Raw genomic sequence first — 15957 nt, 5'->3', positions numbered from 1 at the left:
CTTCTGTGCATTGCAAGTACAGTCGGGGTCTCTGTGAGCAGAAAGAGCAGGTCCCTTGCAAGGGGTGATCAGCCTTGGTTGCCACTTGTGAGCATGTGTGTGCTTAAGGGGTCCCCTGCTGCCCTTCAGGGAGCACTCTCCCTAGGCCTGACCCTCTGCTGCCCAGCAGGGAGCCCCCCACCCTAGGACTGACCCTCTCTCTGCTGCCCCACAAGAAGCACCCTCCCAGGCCTGACCCTCTCTCTGCTGCCCTGCAGGGACCCCACCCCAGGCCTGACCCTCTCTCTGCTGCCCTGCAGGGACCCCACCCCAGGCCTGACCCTCTCTCTGCTGCCCTGCAGGGACCCCACCCCAGGCCTGACCCTCTCTCTGCTGCCCCACAGGCCCTTCATGCTGCTGCCGCCCCTCATGGAGTGGATGCGCGTGGCCATCACCTACGCAGAGCACCGCCGCAGCCTCACCGTGGACAGCGGCGACATCCGGCAGGCAGCCCGGCTGCTGCTGCCTGGTCTGGACTGTGAACCTCGGCAGCTCAAGTATGAACCAGGGAGGAGGGAGGGCCCCGGCATCCATGACCTGCCCCCAGCGGCTCCCCTCTGCTCGCTTCTTCCCCAGATGGCTGGGCGGGGGTCAGAGAGCAGGGGCTGCAGCACATTTGAGCTGTTCTAAGGGTGTCCTCTGCAAAGGCCAAGCCTGAGTATGGGAACAGATCTATTGTAGACCTTGGCTGCTGTCTGGAAACGTCTCCTGCAGCTGCTGGTCTGCTACACAGAGGAGACACACATTGGGACTGGGGCAGGAGAGCCCACACATCTAACTCTTTGGGATACTTGGGGACTGAGGGGCAGAAGTGGGCCCGTTCTTTCCTCTGTTCCTGTAATTGACACCACATGGAGCCCTTCCTCTTTATGTGCATTATCTTAGTCCTCATGACAAGTGCAGAGAAGAGGCAATCATGCCCATCTTACAGATGAAGAAGCTGAGGGTCAGAGGGGAACAGTAGCTTGACCACAGATACTCAGCTAGCACTTTACCGTGCCCAGATTTGAACCCAGGTCCATACGGCCTCCAAGCCTGTGCTCCTAATTTCCTTCCCTAAGTGCCTCTCACAGTAGACTTGTTTGCTGAGGAGCTTTTCTAGAGAAGCTTCCCTGGCCATCCTAGGCCCATGAGAGCCTTTTATCTACCTATCTATCTATCTATATACACACACACACACACACACACATACATATATATATATATATATATTTTTTTTTTTTTTTTTTTTTTTTTTTTTTGAGACAGAGTTTCACTCTGTTGCCCAGGCTGGAGTGCAATGGTGTGATCTCAGCTCTCTGCAATCTCTGCCTCCTGGGTTCAAGCGATTCTCCTGCCTCAGCCTCCCAAGTAACTGGAATTACAGTCACGCACCACCACGTCTGGGTAATTTTGTATTTTTAGTAGAGACTGGGTTTCACCATGTTGGTCAGGCTGGTCTCAAATTCCTGACCCCAGGTGATCCACCCACCTTGGCCTCCCAAAGTGCTGGGATTACAGGCGTGAGCCACTGCTCCTGGCCTTATATCTTTTTTTTAACCCTCTGCCAAAACCCAGGTTATGGCCTCCTCTGTCTTCATATGGAAGGCCCAAACCCCATTCTAGGACATGAACTTTCTACACTTTGGCCCAACCAAGGCTCCAGACCAAAGCTGCCAACTGGACGCCTGTGATGCGCCCCCTATAACACAGGCGTTATCTGTGACTTTCCTTGTAGGTTGCGTTGATTGCAAATGGCAGTCTATGCTACTCTCTACCATCTCTTTGGTACTTCTTAGCCTCACCAGGAAGCCTTAAAGAGAGAGAATGTAGAGCTAAACACTAGAACCTGGCCATGGTGACCGTTTATAGGCTGAGTGCAGCCTGCTCAACACAAACAGTATGCAGCCAAGTGCTGAGGCATGAGTCTGGGTGGGAGCTGCTTCCTGCTTGGGGCAGACCCATAACAGATTGTTTTACATGAGTCTTTGTTCTGCCAGTTGAAGCAACAAGGGCTCAGAACACTTACTTACTTATTGATTGATTGATTGATTGATTGATTGAGACGGAGTCTTGCTCTATTGTCCAGGCTGGAGTACAGTGGCACAATCTCGGCTCACTGCAACCTCTGCCTCCTGGGTTCAATTTATTCTCCTGCCTCAGACTCCTGATTAGTAGGGATACAGGCACATGCTACCACGCCTGGCTAATTTTTGTATTTTGAGTAGAGACAGGGTTGCACCATGTTGTCCAGGCTGGTCTTGAACTCCTGACCTCAAGTGATTCACCTGCCTTGGCCTCCCAAAGTGCTGGGATTACAGGTGTGAGCCACTGAACCTGCCTCCCAAGCAATTTTTTAATGTACTTATAGAAAAGCAGAAATGTGTGCTCTTCATATGACAGAACATGATGGGGACAGTAATTGCTGATCTGATCATAACTCCCTGGTGCTTCCCACCCATCCTCATCCTCACTCTACACGTAAAGCTCACACATGTGTGTCACATCATTGAAAGTTGCTGTCTGCATACAGTCACACGCACCTTTGGGTCTCTTCTGGGCAGACCCGAACACTGTTTCAGTTCCTTCCGGAGGCTGGATGCCCGAGCAGCTACTGAAAAATTCAACCAGGACCTGGGTTTCCGCATGCTCAACTGTGGGAGGACAGACCTCATCAACCAAGCCATCGAGGCCTTGGGTCCGGATGGGGTTAACACCATGGATGACCAGGTACGTCCTGAGAGCTCCACAAAGACAGGCACAAGGACCAGAGTTGGGAATTCTCAGCTCCCAGCATTGGCGGCCCTCTGTCCTAACCCTGAGACTTGCTCAGCTCTGTACTTCGAAAAGGCGGGCTACCTCCCTGAATCCTGCCCTGCCTGGTCATGTGGAATGTCAGCTTGGAGACTTCTAGTACCCCTTGGAAGAACTTTGTCATGTGGCTTCCGTTTCCCTGGCTGGACAGCTGGCCACTGTTTCAGGTGGTGCAAGGCTAGGAACGAGTCTGGGAGAGTGAGCTTCATCTCCAGCTAGGGACACGATCGCTAACCCTGTAGTACAGCCTATTGTGTGCCAACTACTTGCCAGGGCATGGAAACCCTTGCCCTCATGGAGATACCATTTTAGTGCAGGAGACAGATAAGAAGAAACACAGACATGTAAAATGTAGAGGATGTTAAAGTGCTGAGGACTAAAATGAAGCATGAAAATGGGTAGGAAATGTGGGAGGTGATGTAGTTTTAGATAGGCTTTAACTTGAGTTTCGCATCTGTTTTTTTACTTTTGCTGTGAACAGCTAACATTTATATAGCATTTACTATGTTCGATGCATTGTTCTAAGTGCTTCACATAGATTAACTCACTTCCTCTTGACAGCAGCCCTGTGATGTAGCACTATTATTTTCCCCATTGTATAGATGAGGAAATTGAGGGACAGAGAGGTTGCTTTACCTAAGGTCACACCACTAGTAAGGAGCAGAGCTGGGTGGAGAATCTGAGCAGCCGGACCCAGCCTCTCAACCACTATGGAATATCCTGTGTGTTTATTTGACACTGTACTGAGAGCACTTACAGTGTGCGGAAGGGCACTGTGGGGTTTGGAAGGCCACACAGAGCGTAGGGAGTTAGATGACAGTGGCGAGTTAAGGCAGTGTTCTCAGAAGAGGTGACAGCACAATGCAGCCTGTGATGAAACTCCAGGCAGACCGTGAGGCCAGGGTGGACTCTGACAGATGGGATGGGCTGCAAGGGGAAGCTTCCTGCTGGAGGCGGTTGAGCCGAGCCTGGGGGAGGGCAGGATGGGGACGGAGCAGAGAGGAGTCAGGAAGGGATTCCAGGGAAAGGGACATAAGGAGCATGGGGTGGGGCAGTCAGGGCGTGGACCCGGGCCAGGGGTTGGGGAAGGACCACAGGCCTAGCACTGGGCTTCCAGAGGGCAGTGGCAGGTGACAGGCTGCTGTGGGATCTCGTGGGGGCCTCTCCGTCCACCCAGGTTCCTGGGCTTTGTGGGAGCTTTTGTCCCAGTGGAGTCTTCCTTCTTGAACAGCACAGTGTGGAAGCCCGTGGACTTTAGCTTCAGACAGACCTAGGATTTAGTGGCCATGTAAGAGCTGTAGCATCTTGAACAAGTTACTCGGCCTCCCTGAGGCACTTCAGTTTCCTCCCCTCTAAGATGGGGGATGGTAGCACCTGACACATTGGGTTGGGGGAAGTCTGCATCCAGCACATAGTCAGCACTCACTAAATGTTCATTCCGGTTTTTATTGCCAATATGATGATTATTGTAGTCGTATTGCTGTTGATATGATGTCGATGCCTGATATCGGTGAGCCGGCCTGGTTTTATTTGGCCTCTTTATATGTCTGGAGTGCGTGGGGACAGGGACAAGGGAAAAAGCAGTGTCTCCTCACAGGGCCCATCATTTGGTTTAAACTCCAAATTGTATACAGATGTGTGGAGAAAAAAGTAAGTCAAGTCTGTCCACAGGGAGATGAAACAAAGCCAAATTTTTATTCTGTGGTGTTGGCCTTTGTCTAAGTGCTCAATCCTGTTTGTTCCCTAAACCTTAGTATTTACAGAATGATCTGTGGGTAAACAGCTCTCTCACCCCATGATTAATCTCAGGCCATTGCTTTATCTCTGGCCACTAGGCAAGGATTTATGAGGTAAGGAGATCTTGTCTACACACAAATATCCTAATAAATAACATCACGGGACACCAGGCAAACACTTGCTGGGATCCAGCCATGGAATAAACAGTTTGCACTGCCTTTGCTGTTGCCGGCCACAGAGGAGGATTCCCAGCCAGGGAGGTGGCCCCGCCAACTGCCCACCTAACCCAGGGAGACAGCAGGACTCAGCTTGCAGGAATGCTCTGAACTGCTCAGTAGCAGAAGATGTTGAAGTCAAATGCCTCCTTTACCGTCTCGTGGGACGGCGCAAAGCTTGGGCTTCACAGCTTAGGGAGGCCTGGTTCCTGCCCCGAGTTCAACCTCTCGCTAGTTGTGTGACTTTGGGCAGTCAATTCCCCTTCTCTGCTCCTCAGCTGTAAAATGGGGAGGATGGGAATATTACGATGATGGAGGGAGATGCTGCATGCTCATCACTAGCAGGGTGATTTCCATGCACAGGGCCTGGGATGGCGGCTATGAGGCTGTATGGCATAGTAGCCATGAGAGTGTTGTTGGTATTTTAATTACGTAGCTCTTAATCAAGGTAAGCTCATTCTGAACTAAGCACTTTATACATATTAATCCACACTCTACAACAACTCTTTGAGGGAGATAAGATACTGCTGTGGTTCCCCATTTACAGATGAAAAAACTGAGGCACAGAGAGGGCAAATAACATGTATAAAGTTTACAGCTCCCCATGGCAGAGGAGACCTTGGCACCGAGCCTGGCTGCACGGCCTGTGCTGGGCCCTGCTCCAGTGTCCTGCAGTGCTCATGGCAGTGCCCCCACTCACCTTCCCCATGCCCTGTGCCCAGCAGCCCAGGAAGCACAGAGCCTGGGGGACCACAGGATGCTCGGCTGGGGTGGCGGGGTGCCCAATCTGTGGTTTCTGGGGCAGAGGCCTGTGGGCACATGGTGTTGTGTTCTGTTTGCAAACAGTTCAGCACGTGCATTTGATTTGCTCAGGGTATGACGCCACTGATGTATGCCTGCGCTGCTGGGGACGAAGCGATGGTCCAGATGTTGATTGATGCTGGGGCAAACTTGGACATCCAGGTGAGGAAGCCCCACAGAGCTGCACCCAGGCCCTAGGCCAGCAGGGATCACTCTGAGGGCTCCAACAAACAAGCTGGGCGTGATGTTTTGGGCAACTGAGTAGATGTGTGTCAAAAGACCGGAAAGACAAGATGCACAGAGGCCACTGTTAGCACAGGGAAGTCTCCTCAAGATTTGGGTTTTCTGTCTGAAAAGGAGTGGACTGAGGCGGGAGTTGAGTGGAGAGATGGGCTGTGATTCTGTTTTCATGATATCTTCCTCCTTTTACCAGCCTAATCTCCAGCCATTCCTTCCATCCCCAAATACTTCTAGCTCTGCCTCCCTCTGAAGCATAAAGCACTCCCCATCTGCCCTCTTTTGCCCAGGGCAGACATTGCTAATTAAATACCTATCCTCTCTTTTTGAGCCTTGTCCACTTTGTGCTCCAGGCAAACATTATCAATCGAATGTAGAAAGCACTTGTTAACTCCGGTTCACCATCCCTGTAGGGTACTCCCTTCGCTCGGGTGCCCAGAAAACACAGATGATTTGTGGTATTTTCCAGGTTCCAAGCAACTCCCCCAGGCACCCTTCCATCCACCCCGACAGCCGGCACTGGACCTCACTGACATTCGCTGTGCTGCATGGACACATCTCTGTGGTCCAGGTGAGCTCCTGCCAGGTGAACACCATGCCCCCCAGCTTACCAGGTGACCTGGGCCCCAAGCACAGCCCCAGCCTCAGCTGAGTGGGCAGGTGCCCTGAATCAGAGATCCCAAAGGCACTGCTTGAGGCCAGCTCACCTGATCGATACAGCAGCAGCCCACCTGAGTTGCCTCAAGGAAAGGGGTTAGTGCAAGGACAAGTGGAATTTTAGGAAACAAGACCCAGGTCCAGGCAGCACTAGGGTCCTGTCATGCCCTCCCGGCATCTCTATCTCTCTCGTGTCGGGCACACTGGGGGCTGTCCCAGTCCCACTCAGCTTTCTCGCCTACAGCCGCCTTTCCAACCCTTCCCTTTTCTCCTCCCTCGTGAATTCTACTACAGGGCCAACTCTATATCATGGGGTCTGTGCAATTCTGTCCCCTCCTTAGTTCCTGAGAGAGGTTTCGGATTGGCATGGCTCACCTGTCGAGCCAAGCCACAGGTTGCCCACCTCAGCTCAGGTAGCTGTGCTGGCGTGGGGACAGTGGTGGTTCTAGAAGCAGAAGCTGTGGGCAGAGCAGCTCCCCATGCCAGCAGGGGCTCCAGCCACGTGCACTTACTCCCAGGTCCTCAGATCGCTGGCATGCGCAGGGTTTCATGGCACCCCTTCCAGGGAGTTAGCGTGACACCCTCGCTCCCCACTAGGTTGCAAGACCTCTGAGGGCAGGGATTGTGTCTGGCTGATTCACAGCCCTAGCCTATTACAAGGACTCAGCGAGTGGCTGTTACCCACTGGCCACCACATCCTGCCGCCTTTGCCTTATAAGAACCGGAGCAAAATCCCAACCTCAGTTCAGACTGGGCCTGCAGGGCTGTGCCCTGAGCTTGCCTGGATCCGTGCCTAGTTTTGCCCCAGTGAGCAGGCCCCCGCCTCCACGGCCTTGGCACTGGTGCAGGGAGTGACTGATTTCTGACTGCTGTATCTCCAGTGATGTCTGTCCTCCATGCCACAGTCCATGGGAGTGAGAGGTCAGCCCGAACTCCACTCCTGGTCTCCAGGCGAAGGGCGGTTGGGCTCCCCTAGACTGCCATGCATGCTTGGAGGAAGGTTTGGTCTTCAGGAGCCTGGGAGGGCTGGAAGGTTGCTCCCTCCAGAGCAGCTGGTCAGGGAAGGTGGAACAGGAGCTGAAAGTCACCAGTTGGAGTAATGCAGGCCCCACCCCTGCCCCAAGGCAGAGCCAGGACCGGCTCATCTGGAACTGCCTGGTATCTGTTAACCCTGCCCCGTCTGTCCCCTGTCAAAGCCCGCCCTTGCTAGCATGGGGAGAGGCCCTCTGCTGTCCTAGACTGGGACTTCCTGCTTCAGCCCCACCACCTGCCTTCCTGGGGTACCTGCTGTACCTCTCCGAGAAGAAGCCTAAGGGAAGCAAGCCCCTCTTCCCATTCTGTGGATGAGGAAGACTGAGGCTCTGGGAGTTGAAGTACCTGCTCGGGGTTACTCATTGGCCAGTGGCCAGCACTGACACCCTGCTCCTTCTGACTCCAACACGTGCTGCCACCCAGAGCCATGATTTACCATAGATTGCGGGCAATATTTTCTGTGCTGCTCATCCACATGTGTTCTCAGAAAGGTGGCTGCAGTCAGTTCATGGGAAAGCATTTGAAAGACGGAAAAAGCTCAGAGGTCCTCACAGCTTAGGGGCTTGGTCTTGGACCACAATAATGGAGTTGAAGATTCTAGAAACTTTGAGCCCTGAGGATAACCTGGAGTTCTAAAGTTCCAGTTCCTCAGCTGCTGGGGTGAACTGTGTCTTGGTCACATGCCTGGAGAGAAGCAAAGGCCCTGTCCCCCAAAGCACCCTGGCCCTTCCCAGGTGCTCCCTGCCATGCTGAGCAGTGCCCTCCTCCTCTGTGCCCCTGGCAGTTGCTGCTGGATGCTGGTGCCCATGTCGAGGGCTCGGCAGTGAACGGCGGCGAGGACAGCTATGCGGAGACGCCCCTGCAGCTGGCCTCTGCGGCAGGTAGGCACCTGCTACCCGGAGGCTCTGTCTACCCTTCCCTGCAGTGCCCCCCAGCCTGGCCAGGCATGTAGCTGGACGTGCAGGGGTCTCTTTAGCACACACAGACCCCATGCAGGGGCCTTAAAACCCCTTCTCTGGGCCACTGGGGGCTTCCCCTGGCCCCACCCATCAGTTTCTGTTGGGCTCAGCATCTGGCAGGACCCAGCAGGGCAGGGAGGCCCTTCCCTCTGGAGACCCAGGGAGGGGGAGCAGGGGCAGGGCACGGCCAGCCTTATTCCTCTCCCTTCACTTCATCCACCAAATGCAGATGAGCGTGGGGTTTACTGACTTATTCCAGCACTCAGAGCTGCAAGAATCCTGCTCTCCCTTCCCTTTCGCCTCAGCTGCCCTGGCGGCTACTGTCTCAGTGTCCTCCGTGCTGCCCACCTTCTCTTTCAGGGAACTACGAGCTGGTCAGTTTGTTGCTGAGCCGAGGCGCCGACCCCCTCCTCAGCATGCTGGAGGCCCACGGCATGGGCTCCTCCCTCCACGAGGACATGAACTGCTTCAGCCACTCAGCTGCCCACGGCCACAGGTACCTGCCCGGGATTCCCACCCTGTGTGACATGAGGGCACTGAAATAAGCTCACAGGAGCCTCAGTTTCCCCGATGGGAGCAAAAGAGCTAGGCCCAGAGACCTTTCCCAAAACAGGGGGCCTGTGTGCTAGTAAACCAGAAACATGGGGGAGTTTAGCCCGCACAGGGCCCAGAGATGGGGGAGGCCCCACAGCTGATTCCTGGCAGACCTGGGACTGGAGCCTGGGCCTCCCGACACCCAGGGCAGACCATCCCATTTCCCAGTGAGATGCCACTCTGCAGCTGCCAGAGCCCACTCAGGACCACATTGCTTCCCATGCCTGCTGTTGGTCCTCCAGTGCCCAAGTGGCCTTGGATGTCCAAACAGCATATGGCTCAGCTGTGCAGAGGCTTCTGGTGCAAAATTGCACCCTGCCCCAGGTGCAGATGGTAGAGCTTGCTTTGTGGGGACCAGGCCTGCCCAGGGGTGTGGCGGGACAGCAGCAGGCTGAAGTCAGGGACAGCATGGAGGGGCAAATGGAGACCAGACAAGGGCTTATTACAGGGCAGAAACGGGGCTGGAAAAGCGGGGCTGGAAAAGCAGGGCTGGCAGGCAGGACACTTACTTCCAGTTCCCCGACACCATTCTTGCCACCAGCCTCATGTTCTGGCTGGGGTCCCCTCCCCTAGAATGCTTTTCTCTCCAGCTGTCTCCAGCCCACCCCCACAGTCACCCACCCCAGCCACCCTCACCCTCCAGGCGCCATCTTTCACGTCACCACCTCTAGGCCGCTCCACCCCACCCAGTGCCTGCATCCCCCATGGAGGCCTCTTCACCCTGCGTGGAGACTGCCTGCCTGCTCATCTGCCTGTCACTCTGAGCACAGGACCCTTGGGACAGTCACCATGGCTAGTTCACCTTCACATGCCAGCGCCTGGCCCAAACAAGGTGCTCTGTAAACTGCCTGAACTAGCAAGTCCACACGTGAGGAGGAGCCCTTGGGAGGGACCTTGGGTCCTTGGAAGGGCACCTCCAGGCCATGGGCTTGGCAGGTATGAGGAGGATCTGCGGGGTAGCCGTGGAGCAGGTCAGCCCCCAGGAACCTTGCAGCACCACCCATGCTGCATCCATCCCAGAGCCCCAGGCCACAGGAGGTGACAGAATGAGCCTAGGTCTTGGAGCCAGAAGTCCTGGGTCTGTACCCCCACCTGGAGTGGCCTTGAGCAAGATGGATCCATCGCCTATGACGGTGATGTGTCTGGGCTCTCACGAGGCTAAAAGCAGCAGCACGGGGGAGCGTCCTCCGTGGGGTCTAACATTCTGTGTCTTCATTCATAAATATGAATAAATTCTACGTGACATCCGTCTTCAGTTCATCCTTATCAACATGAAGGGACCAAATGAGTACTTACTGGGCTCTTCCTGTGTTTTAGACACTTTCACGTGCATAGTCAGCTGCTATTTAGAAAGACCTGCTGTGTTTCAGGCTCTGCATTTAAACCCTTTACATCAGCCTCACATGAGCCCCGGGAAAGTGTGATATAGTGACACCCTGTAATATATGCCAAAGCAGTCAGGGCTCAGAGAGGTAGAGTGACCTGGCTAAGGTCACACAGCCAGGATGGCAGAGCTCGCTCAGCCCCGAAGCCTATGGCTTCTCTGCAATACCGGGATGGTAGAAGGGTGGGTTCCCCTGCACCCTGCCCTGCCTCTCGGAGGTATATGGGGATTGGTGACCCTGGGACCCCTGGCCTGCCTGGAGGAGGAAGACCATGAAACTCCGAGCCCTCGGGTACCCCAGAGCAGCCCGTCGGGGCAGGAGGGCACTGGGGGACAGCTCAGGTGGGCACTGCCTGTGGGACTTCAGCCCTCACCTTCATTCATCCCTGGGCCTGCAGGAACGTCCTGAGGAAGCTCCTGACGCAGCCGCAGCAGGCTAAAGCGGACGTGCTGTCCCTGGAAGAGATCCTGGCCGAGGGTGTGGAGGAAAGTGATGCGTCGAGCCAGGGCAGCAGCAGCGAGGGGCCCATGCGGCTGAGCCGGACCCGTACCAAGGCCCTACAGGAGGCCATGTACTACAGCGCTGAGCACGGCTATGTGGACATCACCATGGAGCTGAGGGCACTGGGTGAGGCCTCGCGGGCATGCACACCCATGTCCATGCATGTATATGGACACACACGATCACTCCCTGCTGCTCTTCAGCAGGCCTGAGAGGGCCAGGGCCTGCAGGGACAGACAAGCCCCAGGGCAGCTGAGCACAGACTGGGTGGAGGCTGGGACTCCCCTGCTACACGGCCAGTTCAGGAGGGGCCCTGGGCCTCAGACAGTGCTCAACAGTGCCACGTCTTGGGGTCATGGCCCAGTTCTCTGCCCTCGGGCCCTCCACCCTGCCTGGCTGGAGCTTCGCTGCCCCCTCCCCAGTCACAGCCCAGGGATGTCGAGCACTGGGAGCCTCTGAAGCCCCGGGACTCCACGCTGTGAGGCGGCAGTCCTGTCACTCGGCTGACCTTGCACTCCTTGGGTCTGCGAGTCTGTGGACTTTTGGTGTCCTCCAGGGAGGCTAGTCACACAGACTTAGGTCAGGTCCTGGGCTAGCTGCGTACCATGTCCTCTCTCCAAGCCTCAATTCCCACCTCTGTGGGTTTGGTGCTAATGATCCTTATCTAAGAATGGGGTGACATCACCTAAAGTACAAGGCACAGTGGCCACCGTGAGCACTTGGTGGATGATAGCACTGTCAGTGTCATCACAAGGCCACAAACCCCCAGGGCTGGGCCAAGACAGCAGTGAGTCAGCCTCAGTGTTCTTCACCGTAAAACAGAGATGTCACTCCCACCTGCAGTCAATAACCCAAGGGTACTAACACACCACACTACTGTCAATGTGTCGCTGGGGAATGCCATCAGTTCTTTAATCCACAGTGAGGTTGGGGTAAGAAGCTGTCTCTCTAATTACCAGGGACATGACTACTTTATGTCATGAACTTCCCACAGCAATTTTAAGTTATAGCCCCACTGACACATGCTGGGGAACTGGTAAAACAGTCATTATGTGCCCGGGGATGTGCAGCGGCTTTCCAGTGCTCTGTGTGCTGGAGAGTCCCTCGTGATAGGACCGGGTTCGTTTCGAGCTTCCGTGCAGACAAGGAGGCCTGTGTGTCCTTGAGTGCCTGGCATATTCTCTGGCCATCCAAGCCCTCCTGGCCACCCCTCCACAACTAATGAGACCTCTCTAGCAAGTAATTCTTGAGCCCAATAAGCAACAAGGCTACTATGGGTGCTGGGCCCATACTTCCAAATCCCCAGGCTGGGCGGTCAACTTTCAGAACTTGAGTTCCCTGCATGTGGGCCGAAGCCATTCCTCCACCTCATCTCATGAGAACCTGAAACTCCACTCTGACCTGCCAGCAAGACCTATTAGAATGAATTAAAGCTTTCATTCTATGGCCATCCTGAGAGGGCCACTCCATGCCCAGGAAGGGGGCAGGCGGGAGGGGGCGGGCGGGGTGCTCTGCAGACAGCGGGGGCATCCCGAGAGTCTGCCCAGAAAAGGCTGTGGTCTGTGCCGGGAGCGCTTAGCTGTAGTGCGTGACTGCCTGCCCTTCCCTGCCTGGGCCAGGAGTCCCCTGGAAGCTGCACATCTGGATCGAGTCTCTGAGGACCTCGTTCTCGCAGTCGCGGTACTCGGTGGTGCAGAGCCTCCTGCGGGACTTCAGCTCCATCAAAGAGGAGGAGTACAACGAGGAGCTGGTGACCGAGGGCTTGCAGCTCATGTTCGACATCCTCAAGACCAGCAAAGTAAGTGTGGCCAGTGGCCGGTTCCCAAGCCCACGGCCCAGACTCAGACCACGGGACACACAGAGGGACACACAGGCAGACACGTGGACAGACACAGGGACCCCCTCACCCAATGCACACACACTCACACGCCTGCCCTCAGCACCCAGGGACCCCCCCCCCACCCAACACACACACACACACACACACACACACGCCCGCCCCCAGCACCCAGGGCCCCCCCCCCACTCACACACATACACACATACACACACACACACACACACACACACACACACACGCCCACCCCCAGCACCCAGGGCCCCCCCCCACTCACACACATACACATACACACACACACACACACACATGCGCGCATGCTCGCCCCCAGCACCCAGGAACCCCCCCACCCAACACACACACACAGCACCCAGACTTAGACTTGCACTGCCTGGCTGTAGAGGGCAGGGGCCATGGGCTGGAACCTGACCAAAAAAGCCATTTGGGGAATCACTGATGAAGGAACAGTCATCTCTTGCCAAGCCACATCCAGCAGGAACAAAAGATAGCGGCTGCACTAATCCTGGCCTGGACTTTGGAAATTAGCCTGACGTATCTGCATCTGTGAACAGCCAGCCACAGCGGGCAGCTCACAGGCCCTCTCTCCTCTCCCCACAGAACGACTCCGTCATCCAGCAACTGGCTGCCATCTTCACCCACTGCTATGGCAGCAGTCCCATCCCCAGCATCCCAGAGATCCGGAAGACCCTGCCGGCCAGGCTAGGTGAAGGCGCGCCCCCTGCGCCCTGCATCACCACACGTCCTCCCCCTCTTCCCTTTCCTGCTTCCTCCCCACTTTGTCATCTTTCTCCATTTCCAAGCGCCAAGGCCCCAGCCTCAGTTTCTCTGTTCCTCACCTCTGTGTCCCACCCCCAACCCCAGACACGCACCTCACAGCATACTCAAGCAACCCCCAGCAGGGGACTCCTCAGCCATATCCCTCTGTCTCCCCCCTTTTCACAGATCCACACTTTTTGAACAATAAGGAGATGTCAGATGTGACCTTCCTGGTGGAAGGAAAGCTGTTTTATGCACATAAAGTCCTGCTGGTGACAGCTTCTAACAGGTAGGCAGCCTCAGATAACAAACTCCCAGCCCAGGGGCACAGAAGCACCATGTTTCAGATTCCAGGTGACAGAGAGTGACTCACTGGGGCTGTACCCTGCAGCCTCTGCCCCTCAGACTGCGGTCACATCGCAGCAGAGCCCCACTCGCCCCACAGCGGGATGAGACAGGGTGGACCCAGGGCAGCAGGAAAGGGGGGCTCTGAGGTGGTGTTCTTTCTGGCCTAGTTATTGCTTTTATTATTAGAAAACATAAATATCCTGGAATGAAGAGTCAGCATTCTGGCCACAGGCGTCAGGTCGCTTGTAGGGTGGGTGGTGGGGACAGAATTGGGCTCAGCCCAGATGTCTTCCTAAGATGGTGTAAAATGGCACTTGCTGAAAATTATTTTAGGAGCACAGCAGTAATTTTTAAAATGCTCCGTCTTGTGGTAGCCGGTCAGGTGACAGATGGTGCCATCGCCACACAGTGGTGAAGTAAAAGGTTCAAAACCCACCTTGCTTTGTCTCCTTTGCTCCAGGTTCAAGACACTAATGACCAATAAATCAGAACAGGATGGGGACAGCAGCAAGACCATCGAGATCTGCGACATGAAGTACCACATTTTTCAGGTGTGTGGGTCTTGGTGCCGCCCTCTTCTCGGAGGGATGACCCTCCCCCAGGAGCCCACCTTGTGGGCAGCTGTGCATTGGTTGTCATTGTTCACTCTATTCCCAGTGCCTTCTGTATTCTGTTGAATGAACAGAGCATCCAGGTCTTTCCCTGTGCAGAGGTAGCCATCCGTTGTGGGGCTGCAGCTTCAGAGCCTGTCACATGGGTCCTGAGCTCTAACCGCTGGACAGGTGGTCTGGGCAGCCTGCAGACAGACGTGCAAGGACAGATACAAGCCACACAGCTGGGGTGTGAGTCCTTGTTATCAGGGTGGGCTCCCAGCCAATGGGCATCACTGAGAGCTTGTTGGAAATGCAGAGCCCCAGGCCCCACCCCAGCCCTCCTGCATCTTCACAGGTTCCCCAGGTGGCCATGTGCTCAGTGCAGTTTAGGAAGTGCTGGGGGAGGCTGCGTCACTTCTCCCAAGCATCAAACCCCGGCCACATTGGTCAAACACGTGGCCGTGAGGCGCACATCCTGACTGTAGATCAAAGTCAGGTCTTTCGGGCTTTAAGCTTTGCAGAACATACAAGGTTACATAGTAGAAACTCCAGTCAGGGCAGACAAGGTCCAGAGGAAGAGACCTGGCTGGGATCTCAGCTGAACCCCACTGAGAGGAGCTTTCTAGAAAGTAGCAACTGCCAGGTCTCCAGGCTGTGTGGTGGGCTCAGGGCTGCAAGAGCTGACCCTTATGGGCTGGGACTGAGGCCAGGAGGCAGCTGGCAGGTGGGTCTAGGGCCTTGCCCTGCACAGGAGTGGTTTGTGATGTAATAGGAGAGATTGCAAACCCCAGAGTCTCACAGAAGCACATGGGGCCACCTCTAAAATGGCTTTTTGTTTTTTTTGACACGGAGTCTCACTGTCGCCCAGGCTGGAGTGCAGTGGCATGATCTCAGCTCACTGCAACCTCTGCTGCCCGGGTTCAAGTGATTCTCCTGCCTCAGCCTCATGAGTAGCTGGGATTACAGGCGCCTGCCACCGTGCCTGGCTAATTTTTGTATTTTTAGTAAAGACAGGGTTTCACCATCTTGGTCAGGCTGGTCTTGAACTCCTGACCTCGTGATCCACCTGCATCGGCCTCCCAAACTGCTGGGATTACAGGCGTGAGCCACTGCACCTGGCCTAAAATGGCTTTTTCTTTCTCATGCCCCTTCTAGTCACTTATCCCCATGCTTATGTAGCATTTAGACATTTTGGGGTGAATACCACAGCAAATAGGACAGAGACACTGCCCTCAAGGAGATAGGATTATGAAACAGTGTGATCGCTGTGGCAAGGGAAGCCCAGGGAGTTCTGGGGGCTGCAGAAGGTACATCTACACCAAACATGGGGCGATGAGGCATGCTTCCTGAGGGAGTGATAGGCTAATGTCTCAAGGGCTGGAGCAACTGGTCAGTTACTCCAGAGCTCCAAGTAGAGGGACTATCACACGCAAAGCCCCTGAAGCCAGAGTC

General features: G+C 55.2%; 1 protein-coding gene across 2 annotated transcripts in view; it reads left to right on the top strand.

Moving 5' to 3' along the window:
* ABTB2 (ankyrin repeat and BTB domain containing 2) overlaps positions 1–15957 on the top strand; it is a 207991-nt gene that overhangs the window by 184364 nt on the left and 7670 nt on the right. For both annotated transcript variants that reach the window (XM_034932392.4, XM_003830383.5), the window contains exons 4-14: positions 384–536; positions 2583–2748; positions 5658–5747; positions 6292–6393; positions 8296–8392; positions 8831–8966; positions 10847–11076; positions 12570–12748; positions 13406–13511; positions 13751–13853; positions 14373–14463. In XM_034932392.4, the coding sequence (XP_034788283.1) occupies positions 384–536; positions 2583–2748; positions 5658–5747; positions 6292–6393; positions 8296–8392; positions 8831–8966; positions 10847–11076; positions 12570–12748; positions 13406–13511; positions 13751–13853; positions 14373–14463 (1453 nt within the window). The remainder of the gene's footprint in view (positions 1–383; positions 537–2582; positions 2749–5657; positions 5748–6291; positions 6394–8295; positions 8393–8830; positions 8967–10846; positions 11077–12569; positions 12749–13405; positions 13512–13750; positions 13854–14372; positions 14464–15957) is intronic.

The sequence above is a fragment of the Pan paniscus genome, chromosome 9, assembly GCF_029289425.2.
Source record: "Pan paniscus chromosome 9, NHGRI_mPanPan1-v2.0_pri, whole genome shotgun sequence".
Classification (NCBI taxonomy): domain Eukaryota; kingdom Metazoa; phylum Chordata; class Mammalia; order Primates; family Hominidae; genus Pan; species Pan paniscus.
Note: the sequence above shows the minus strand (reverse complement) of the source record. Positions and strands in the feature narration are given on the sequence as shown.